This window comes from Chelon labrosus (assembly GCF_963514085.1).
Source record: "Chelon labrosus genome assembly, chromosome: 21".
NCBI lineage: Eukaryota > Metazoa > Chordata > Actinopteri > Mugiliformes > Mugilidae > Chelon > Chelon labrosus.
In genome coordinates, this window is record NC_140354.1 from 20,832,814 (window position 1) to 20,844,555 (window position 11,742).

Genomic DNA, 11,742 nt, shown 5'->3' on the forward strand with positions numbered 1-11,742 from the left:
CAAAGGAGCTGTAGACTGGGAGCATCTGTGCCTTATCTGTGGGACATTTCCTGTACTATTTAATTACGGATACAGAGAAGATCTTGTGCAACCTTGTATTTTTTCAACACTGACACAGGAACGCACACAGTTTAGGAACACCTGGCCTCCAAATTCACTAGATCCCAAACTGGTCAAGTATCTGTGGGATTATCCACAGAGGCCCCTCCCCTCAAAGACTCCCCCACTAGCAACATACTGTTGCCAGACACTACAGGACACCCTCAGAAGACAACACCACAAAGGAGGCCTACACAATATTAGGAAGGTGGTCATAATGTTATGCCTAATGCGATGGAACTCAGACGCCCACTTTTTTCCACACAACCAGTAAAGGTCTGTTTGGAACCAGTCAGCCATCACTGCCTCATTTTAAGTCTTTAACCATCTTCAATGAAGCGTCCGTATTTTGTTTTTGAAGAAAATTGTATTTGACAGTTTCAGATCCGCTCAGGAGAATTTTTAGAGAGGTCGCAAGCGAAGAACAGACTCACTGCAGTGCAGAATGACTCATACGATTTATATAGCTCTTTGTGGATAATGGATGAGAAATAGCAAACTACAAAGCACTCACTTGGATAAAACGTACCCTGCAGTTAGCGGTGATGGAGTCATTAAATGACTTATTAAATTCTCTCAAGAGTCACAGTTTTGTGTAAAGCAATACGTCTGAGTTGAGCTTCACTGACATGAAGGAGGAAGTCACGATTCTTTTTTTTTTTTTTTTTAAATAAATGGGAGACGGTCGAGAATATGACGATTGAAGACGGAAAACAAAAAGAAGCGTGTGCATGTGTTTTCTTTTCTGTGTGTGTGTGCTCCATTTGCGCACCTCTGACATTTATCTGTGTGCTTTATCCAAAAAGCAATCTGCCCTGCTGTTCCCCGAGTTCAGACAAATAGGCACCGCTGCCTAAAGCGCTGCTGTGATATACGGCGTGTGGCATTACAGAGTGCTGAGGCAGTAGGGGGAAAATGTCACTTCTGAATGTGGCCAAATTCTCTTCTAAGAATGTGACATTGAATTAACCCATAACCCAATTATGGCTGCAACTGAAATACAAAGTCCACAAAATCCATAATTCAACAGCGGAGGATCGCGACAGCACACGAGCGGACGCTCTGTGCAAACAAACTAACCCTCTAAACAATTATCTTTCCAGGTGAATCTAAATAATCAATTATGCACGACTAAAGCCATAGTCATAGTGTGATTAAGGTGCTTTCACGCCTTTATTTTGTTCTAATTCAGGGAGTAATTGATAATATACTGTACAGTGTTGCATTCACAGGACAATCAAGACGAAGCAATTGAGACCAAGTCCTGACACGCCTTCAACACTACGTTCTTGCAGGCAGTTTCTTCAAGGGTTATAATTTTGCAGTGAAATGAATACGTAAGAAACAATCAAATCCAAAATGAAGCTCCAGCAGCGAGTATGAGCGCTGGCATTTATTGCATGTACCAGACGTCTTTATAAGAACAACATGCTCAGTCTGATCAGGCATCCAGGCCAGGGGGGTCGTCAACTGATCATCGGTTGCCCCATCCCCTCTTTACAGGAACTGTACAACTCCCGCTGCCTGAGGAAGGCCCAGGCGATACTTAAGGACACAACCCACCCTGGACACTCACGTTTGTAACTGCTACCTTCTGGTAGGTGGTTCAGAGACACTGAAGGCCAACTCAACTACTCAGACAAGAAAGAAGTAATAATGTGAACATGCAATAATTCACATAATAATGTGCAATACATCTGTGCAATAGTTCCATGTGACATGCAATAACAGTGACTTATTATTATGTGTGAATCGGATTGTTGTGTCATCTTAGTGTTTTATATTTTGTACAAGGTCCAGGGACCGGACCACCCTCAACAGGGTCAACATGAGATTGTTCCACCAATCAACAGGTGAGGGTGACTTCAAAGAGGTTCTTCCATAGGAGATATATGTTGAAGATACAGCTGGAGGGAACTTGGAGAAGAGTTTCTGCTCTTTCACATTGCAAAGGGACCAGTAGAGGTAGTCTGGGCATCTGGAGACGCTGTAACAGGTCCAGACTTTAACAGACGGATCACATATCGACTGACATGGGAAAGACTTCTGAAACCTTGAGAGGAATGTCTGGAAAACAATGGATGGACGGACATAATGTGTCAGTGAATCTGCACTGGTTTGGTTGTGCTCAGTACATTTATCCAGAGCACCTCGAGAGGAAAAACGGCTATATGTGAGCCTCGGCTATATGTGCCGCTGCTCTACCGAAGCCACGAGGTGGGTTCTTTCTCGTGCAGTCGTGTAAGACAGTTGACAGAGTAATAATGCGGCACCTGGATTGAACTCCATGCTGCCGGCGTATAAAAAGCACATGTTCGGCGTGAGCTAACGACCACGAGGGAGTAATGCACGGGATGGAGGTCACTCAGAGTGTGTGCCGAGGCCTTCGTACTACAGTAGTCATTAGAGTCGCTTTGAGCCCTTCATCTCATCTCCACTATTTCCCTCTCATCTCTCTTAGAGACCAAGGGCTCTGGATCAGACCAGAGGGAGAAGATAGAGGCAGGAACATGACGAGTAGGGGTAGGAAGAAGTGTGAAAGACTGATGAGAGAGCACAAATCATTAGAATCAGTATTAGTAAATTAGCAGTAGATTTTTTTTTGGAAGCGTAAGCACTAGTATTCTAATAATCTTGTATTTATTTTTAAGGGAAGTTTCTCTCATTAATGTTTGCACCTCTTTTAAAACAAGAAGACCTTCCCTTGGGTAAAAGGACGTCGGTTCGTACTCCACTTGAAGCGGAGGCTCATTAAAACAAGTGGAACACTTGCGTTATTGCACAAGATGAAGGCGTAAATGGAAATCTGGGAAGAGGCAACATCTTCGGGGAGGAGGGAGTAAAGAGGCGCACGCAAGCAGGAAAGAGTGAGAACAAAACAGAAAGAGGAGAAGCGACAGAAAACACGCAGGAGATGAAAGAAAAGGCGGCGAGTGTCGCTGTAAGTTAAAGACAGGCGTTTGATGTTCTTTAATAAAACATCTGTCAAAACAAGCGGGAACAGCCGTTCAACGTGCGCATCCATCAAGTGGCACGCCACACAGCGACTGTCTTTTTTTGCTAAAGGAGAGACAAAAAAATAAATAAATAAATCCACCAACTTTAGAACAACGGAGCGCCGAAGGACAGACAGCAAAAGTTCAGAGAATAAGAAAATAGCAGCGAAAATGAGACGGAGCACAAGAGCCCGGTGATGTGTCCCAGGTGTGCGCTCTATCCTCGGCAGTAGTTAAGAGCGAGGCACGGCATCGCCTCGGCCATCCGTCACCATGGAGATAACAAGCTGTCAGGGCCAGAGAGGATCATGGGCCACAGAGGCCGGTCACTCTGCTTGAACACCACAGGAGCCAATCAGAGGAGAAAGGAAGAGGGGGGGAGATTATGTGAGGAGAAGGAGAAGGAGTTTACTGGCACCAAACTACTCGGTGGGGGGAAGAAAAAATAAGGAATGAAAAGAAAAAAGGAGGAGAGGATTGAAGAGAGAAGGCGCCATGAGCACTGCAGACTGTAGCTGTCAAAATGGAAAATAATCAGCTCAATAAATCTGTTTTTAATTTGCTCCTGTATTGATTTACCTCTATGTTATTTATTTGATTCCCATTTCATTTTCTATTTAAATAAAAATGAGGAGAAATTACGCCTCATTCAGATGCAGAATAATGTTAATATAGACTGTAGCCATATATATATTTAAATAAACCAATTAAAGCCAAATAATTAAAGTCTGGAAGCCCCCACAGAAGATTCAAATAAGTCACGACAGCCACGGGCCTGACATCTACAATAGTTAATTGAAAATCTCCTTTCTATATCCTTCCCCATGCGTCTAGCGCGAAGCAGGTCAGGTTACTGGGAATGCTCTTAATTGCGCCATTGGAGGTATAATGGAGCAGTCGTGACCTGACTCGTTCTCGTCGTGATCTGCAGAATAAATCACTGACGAGCGCTAATCTTCCCCACATAGCTAAGATGCATCGCAGCAGACAGGCCGGGCAGTGGAATGCAATCCGCCGTGCATGCAGAATCATGGGAATTATAGTCTGACCCACTGACAGCTTTGACCCCCCGATGAGGGAAGATCTTGGTGACGTTAGAAATTGAAGAGTAATGACTCGTCTCTCGGAGTCAGAGTGCGCGTTCACGTCTTCTTACGGGTACAACATGGTGCAGGAGTTTGTGCATGGATTCATCAGAGCTGAGTGGAGTTGTAAATGCTGCTGCTACAAAGCATGTCAAAGCAGACCTATTTAAGGGCTGTGACACACATAGTCAGTCATTGGTCAGTGCTGGGCCATCGGTGAGACTCTCAGACCTTAGTTTTTCCTATACACTCTCTTCCAAAAGCCTTGGGACAGTTTTGCTATAGACTGAAAACAATTGGGTTTGACATCAAATGATGAATATGAGACATTTCAGCTTTTGTTTGATTAGCAAGTAGAAGAGGAAGGCCAGGCTGGAATTTGCCAAAAAGTACAGAGAAGCACTTAAACATTCTGGGACAAAGTTTTATGGACTGATGAGATGAATACTAACCTTTACCAAAGTGATGGAAAGGCTAAAGTTTGGAGAAAGAGAGGATCTGCTCATGATACCAAACATACAAGCGTCATTGCTTTTGCTTGCATGGCTTCTTCTGGGACGGGCTCGTTAATCTCCATTGATAATGTAAACACATGATGGCTGCAGGAAAAATTATCTCAGAAGTATACAGAAACATTCTGTCTGCCAGTTTAAAGAAAGATGCAACCAAACTGATTGGGAGATGCTTCATCATGCAGCAAGATAATGACTTCATCAAGGGCAAGAAGTGGAAGGTTTTAGACTGGCCAAGTCAGTCTACAGATTTTTAAACCCCATAGAGCATGCATTTTACCTGCAACACAGGAGACTAAAGGGAGTAATCCCTCAAAACAAACAACATTTGAACCAGCCTGAGGTGAAAGCCTGGAAAAGCAAAGAAGAATGCAAAAGTTTGGTGACGTCAGTGGGAAAAGTTGGATCCTTGTTTGGGACTTTTCAGTCCTTTGACTATGCTGCATCGCACTGGAGTGCATCCATGCAAAAGATCCCTATGATTGGCTATTCAGAGAAAGAACCTCCTTTTTTTTTTTTTAAATTTCAAATGCACAAATATTTTCCTAATGACAGCCATCTGGAAAGAAAGTAGTGGGGACCGATTCTGCGTGACAGTTTTTAGCACTTGCGAGGTAATTCTGACTAATCTTAACGCTCCAGTGGAATAAGAGATACAGGCTACTGCCATCTACTGGTATGAAAAGTTATTTCCTCTCATGCAGATGCAGAATTTACATGGTGGTAAAAAGCTGACCCTTCACGGGACAAATGATTACAGATTAAGATAAAAACTGGCAGCAGTCTTTGCCGTGTGTTCAAGTGCAAATTCTCGAGTTAGCCTTTATTGCGGGGAAATCTTTGCCGTTCTAAATGGCACACAAGCATTTATCTGTTTGTATTGCCATGCATCGGAAGTAGAGATGACTCTGATTGGTTGTTCAAACAGAGATCCTAGTCCTAATCCTCTGTACTATGTTTTTTAGCTGTCGCTAGCTAATCTTAACTCGTCCTATTGCCACCTGAAGGTTGGAACACGTATTTCCTCTCATGCCAATGTGGAACGTACAAGGTAGTTAAAAGCTGGCTGCAGTGTCAGCGGTGTGTTCAATCTTTGGTGTCCGCCTTCATTGCCGGGGATGCGTTGACGTCCCAAATGGTTGACGTGCATGTATCTGTCAGTACAACACACTATAATGCACTATAATGAACCAATCAGTGGTCTTGACAGCTAAAATGGCACAAAGCAACTCAAAGCAGACCTATTTAAGGGTTGTGACGCACCAGGTCGGTCATTGGTCAGTGTTGGGGCATCTAAGACCTCAGTTTTAGCATGCTGAACCATGTACAGTCTTTGAGGTGTGTTCAAGAGCACATTTTTTTGGTTTCTTTGATGTCAGCTCGGTGTGTCCGGATCGTAAAAAATGAAATAATCTGCCAAAATAAAAACCTGCAGGTCACATTTAATGGATTTTCGGGGCAGGACAACACATGCTGGAGCTGAGCTTATTTCTGTTAGTGGAGATATCTGAATGTTAGTGGGGGAGCAAAGCAGATGGGAGGAGAGGCGGGTAATGGAGGTAGAGGGAGGAGGAAAGAAAATGAGAAGAGGGAGAGATAGGGCGTGGAGAAAGGAAAGCAAGGGAAGAGAAGAATAAATAATAAAGAGAGGAGGTATAGAAACTCATCTCATTATCATATCAAATATCAGAATCAACATTTCAGAAAAGAGGAAATGAGAGAGAGAGGGAGGTTTAGCTATGTACAGAGTCAGAGAACAGCAGAGAGAGAGGGAGAAGAAGTGTGTGGGGTACAACATAGAGAGGTGCTCCAGGTGCTTTGCTGCAGGGGAGCGTGGGAGACCTTCGTGTTTGTGTGCATGAGTGTGTGTGTGTGTATGTGTGTGTCAGTCGAGGCCTCTCATAGCTACTGAGTGATCTGATCAGCAAAGATGCCCCCGTCACGAGCATCCGGACCGCTTCAGATAGGCCGCGCCGAACGCTGAATGATAACGGTGAAATGAAATGCGCCTTAGCAACAAACACCACGCGCTCAGGCTTTGCCAGTAAAAACCGAGCAAGCAGCAGCACAACACATCTAAACACACACAGCGCTGTAGGGACACACACAAGTGGGTTACAAATCATTGTTCCAGGTGCACCGAACATCAAACTGCTGCTCATGTTTGAGTCACACGCCAGTGAAAGCATCCCACACACATATGGCCACTTGCTCACAGCAGCGGCAAAAGTTGTGGTGTGGACAGACAACCAGGGAAAGTCCAATGGAAGTCTGTGATATGAAGCTGCAAACTGATGCGTGCACCCTTGTTGCTGCAAACTTTAGCCGCCTTCACCTTTTTTCAGAGCTCATGACAAAACGAGGTAGCCTGGGCAACACTCCAGACCGGACGCCAAAGACTCAAGTCGACTACGTCTGAACCAAAAAGATGCACTTGAACCCATTGGGAAGACCAAATTCCAGATGGCGCATATCTTTTACAACTGCATGAAAATAAATACCTCTCGACTCCAGCAGGTGGCAGTAGTCTCGTTTTGTCATTCAAAAGAGCAACCAGAAGAGCTTCTATTAGCTAGGAAGCTAGACAAAGCAACCATCGCAGAGAGTTGGCCTTTCCTAAACCAGGGTTAGGGTTAGGGTCAATTCATCTACCATTTATTCATATGTGCCCTTTAAAATTCATGGTTTTGTTTGCCTTTATTAACCTCTGTTTCACTTTTCTTGCACTGATTCACTGAGCTGTACAGCCAATCAGACTAATCCAAAGGGCTTGTCACAAATTCAACATGCTGAATCGGCTAAAAAGCCTCCGACAGGTATGTTGCCAACTTGTGGCGCCAGCAACCAGGCCAACCATCAGCTTGGTGTATCAATCTCTTCCACCTTTCTCACACTCAGTGTCTCTCTTACAGCTTCAGCCACCACCGTTGCCAGCTTATGAGCAAATGGTTTGGTGCAATAGAAGCCCAGTGTGTTTATGCACCGGCATGTTTGTACCACGTGGCGTGGGCCAACCCAGAGCAGCAGAGCTCGGCCATTAGCGAGCAATGTAGAAATCCTTCTGAAACCTCAGAAGAGTCAGTCAGTCAGACAAAACTGGAGACTTTCTGTTTGGCTTTCAGACTGACTGACTGCCTTACACCCTCATCCCGTCTCTGTGGTTTTCTGGCCATGCATTTGTTTGTCTGAAACGCAGACATATTACCGTGGTATTAGTTTCCCCCCACTGGCTCGCTGTAAACGCATGGGTTATAAAGTCAGAAAATTACAAGGCATTTGATGGCCCCTCAATACTTGGCTGGGTTTCTGTCAGAAAAAGACGCCTGTGTATGCATATTCAGACAATCAGCTCCTACAGCAGCCTTTGTTTTCTGCTCCCTTTCATTTCCTCTCAGTGAACACTTCAGTCTGTAAACAAATGCACAAAACATCTAACTAGAGCAAAGCCAATATTTCTCTTATTATAGCAATTTATCTAGAATATATTTAATTTCCTAAATTCTCACTAATTCTGCTCTGACACAAGCCCAAGTCTTGTGCGAGGAGTTTGTCGATGTAAAAGTTATGACTGCCAAACACACTGTGTTCATCAGGAACATCATCAAGAGGAATCCATCCAAATAAAATCTCTCCGCCGACTTTAAGGAGCTGAAGTCATCAAGAATGAAACGTCTGGCACCTCACACACTTCAGATAAACGGTGCATTAGCTTCTGCAGCTTGTTTTGCCACATCATAATTCCTCCTTTGAATCTTCCAGTGTATTAACAGCACACAGCTTTGGGATCATAGCTGCAAAAGGTTTTCTGGTCTGGAAACAGTGCGGTAGTGCCTCCGAACTTTGACGTACACCTCGCGTGCCGTGCAAGCGGAATTGTTGCCGTGTGGGCTCACTCTCAGTAGATTTATTAGCGTTTTATGCCTGAAAAGACACGACACAAATGGCGTAAAGAAGACTGTAGCTCATCAAATTAGCGCCTGGTAGATTTAGAGGAAACGCAGTTTGCAGATTTGCCTGCGTCTGCAGCGTAATCACGTTGCTTTCAAGTGCTGCTCTGCAAAATGTCTGCTAAACGATTTAAAACGCTGCCGTTTATCCTCTGATTCTTGCGCCTGACGCCATCTACATTTACATGGACACAAGTCTTCCACTAATGATCAGAATAAAGATGCCACCTCAGACATTACAGAAAGACTTTTCAATCAAGGGTGCAAACCTTTCTGCTTGCTCCTCAGTAACCATCTAAACTACTGATCTGCTGGTTTTTCTCTGGTTGGATTAAATCCATTCTTTTTGAGCATGTTTGCCCCACATGGGGATAGGCATCCAATGAAGCAAGGTGTTTCCAGCAGAACAACAGAGGGAGCAAGAGTTTGAGAAGACGAACAACATCTTGGTCATCTTCTCTTAGCTCCATTTTGGAGATAAAGTCGTTGAGTAAAAGTAATATTTTTGTTGTTTCAGGCAGATTCAAAGCTCCACAGCAAGCAGACCCATGGTCATTAAAGCCCTAAGCTCTGATGAGTGAGAACAAGTAGCTCCATAATAATACTGTGCTTAAATGTACAAACACACGCATCCCTGCAGCAGTGCGTCAGGAAGCCCTGTGTGTTCCTGTCTGTCCCTAATGTGGAAGGATCATCCTCAGTCCCACTGGCACTGTCACAATAGTCAGCAAACAGACAACATCCTGTTCTGAACGCAAGCTAAAATCATACACACACACACACGCAAGCACATGAATACAAATGTGCACATTAAATTGTCCTAGCAGAGCACTGCTGATTGCTGCCGTTGTAGATGAATAAAGACGTCAAACACACTTACTTTGAGAAGGCTCAGGGATGACGGATGCACTGTGGTGGCAGATCCACAAGATAAAGTGGTGAGGGTTGATGGGGTGGGATGTGGGGGGTCAGAATGATGGAGATGCATCAAAAGAATCCAATATATATAAAGAGAGAGAGGGAGGGAATCAAAAAGGAAGTGAAATTGTAAAGGATAGGCAGAAAAATGGATCTAATGGGAGCGTATAAAGGCGAGGGGAGAACCAGAGAAGGGAGATAAAAGGAGAAGGTCTAGTGTTGGAGAAAAGAGGCGGGAATGATGGAGGAGCACGGAGCATGGGTAAGTACAGGTTATCGTTTAGTTTAAATGGCCCACTGCTGTCAGCGGATGAAAGGATATGGGCTGGAGACCATACGGATGCACCAGTTGCGAGGACAGGTGGTCTGCTTGAGGCAGAAGAAGACCACGGGCGCCAGCTCCGGGAAGGGCACCACCAGGGTGCTCAGGTCGCTGCCGAGGCTGACGTCGTCCCCTGGACCCACTTCCTCGATGACGTCATCAGCCTGCGCCGAGCTGTAGTCCTCGCTCTGCCCTGGCCCTGCCGGGGAGAGGCTCCCCAGCGGCACAGGACACTCCTCGCTCGTCATGGCAACCCAGCTGAGATCTGTGAGGAGTGAGAAGAGAAACGGGTGATTTTTTTGTTCAATTAGCATGCAGCATTTGTTCCGCGGCAAATGGATGTTAATTATATAAACATTTATTTCGTGAAAGATAAGTCGGTAAATATTTAATTGATTGTTTTAGCCCCAAAGGTCCATTACTCTCGCTCCCTTTCTCTTTCTCACCGTCTCTGTGCCCTCTGAAAGCAAATATGCTCTTATCGTAAACTCGCTAGACTTGCGTAACAGAATTCTTACTGATAACAATCACCTCTCACAATCAAACACACACAGAGGGCTACGACAGCGGAGAGTAAATCAATGTCAACAGTCATTGCACATTCATTGACGAGTCATTTAGCCCCATCACGGTAGGTGTTCGTGCGAAAGGAAAGGGCTTTCCATCTTCCTACCACTTAGCCCCGTGAATGGATTTATCTAGGAATATATCATACGCGCACACACAGACTCGTAAAATGTTCACAAATGTTCTGCAGCAGTCCGTTTCCAGTTTAACTGCGGTCATGGGTTGCTTCTTTTGGGCATTATTAGACTTTTAATCTGCACATGCAACACGTGACCAGGACTTTCTTCCTTTGCATGTGCGATATTGTCAAAATTAGGAACTTCCTGTCTCAAAGTGATGCTTCTCTTCGCTGGCTCCACATAAAATCCTGAGCAGAATTTAAAATTCTCCTTACATAAGATGGGGCTTGGCCTTCAAGGGCTTTCCCTTCGAGGCAAAGCTCCATGTTATCTTAAAGACCGCATAGTACCCCAATAGAAAGCTTAGCTCTCAAAGTTCAGCCTTACTCTAGCATTTCAAAAAGTAATTTGGGAAGCAGAGCCAGGCTCCTCTCCTGTGGAACCAGCTCCCAGTTCGGGTTCAGGAGGGAGATATCCTCCCTACCTTTAAGGATAGGCCTGAAACTTTCCTTTTTATTAAAGCCTATAGTTAGAGCTGGCTCTGAAGACCCCTAAACCAACTCTTATGGTGCTATAGGCCTAGGATGGTGGGGTACTTCTCATGATGCACTAAGCACCCGTCATCTCTCTACCTGGCCAGACTCAACCAGATGGATTCCCCAGTATGAGCTGCTCAAGGTGTTTCTGCGTAAAACGGACTAGGGTTAGGTTTAGGTTTCAGGTCCCTGTCTCCTGGAAAGCATCTTTAGACAATTTGAAAAGAAAGGCAACGGGAACTGTACATTTTCATGAAGACGTTTCACTGGTGGGGAGTTGGGGTTTAAATGGGAAAATCTATGTCCCACCAGTTCTTTAGAACCGCAGAGGCTACTTGGATGAAACGTCTTCAAGAAACTCTTCAAGTCCAGTTGCCTTTCTTTAACGTTTTTGGATACGCCATGACCCGGATGACGGAGAACCTTCACAGGCATGAATAAAAATGTAAAATGAAAAGAAAGATTCAGAGAAGAACAAAAATAGCAAAGGAAGACAGCATGATCTAAACTTGGGAGCCAGGAAACAAGCCGGACCGTAGCATCCGGAACCAAAGTGAATGCATAATAACAAACTGGACTGTGTAGTCCATTTGCTTTTAACTGCCAGCCAAAGCAGACCGCCAAGCGAGAGGCAAGGAGCC

At 44.7% G+C, this 11,742-nt stretch overlaps 1 protein-coding gene across 1 annotated transcript in view; it reads right to left on the reverse strand.

The window, feature by feature from the left end:
* The window catches only part of LOC311506082 (voltage-dependent T-type calcium channel subunit alpha-1I-like), a 141,843-nt gene extending 131,704 nt beyond the window's left edge, over positions 1-10,139 (reverse strand). Inside the window, exon 1 of the mRNA XM_084569962.1 lies at positions 9,880-10,139. Coding sequence (XP_084426088.1) covers positions 9,880-10,127 — 248 coding nt within the window. The 5' untranslated portion in view covers positions 10,128-10,139. The remainder of the gene's footprint in view (positions 1-9,879) is intronic.
* Between the last annotated feature and the right edge of the window lie 1,603 nt (positions 10,140-11,742).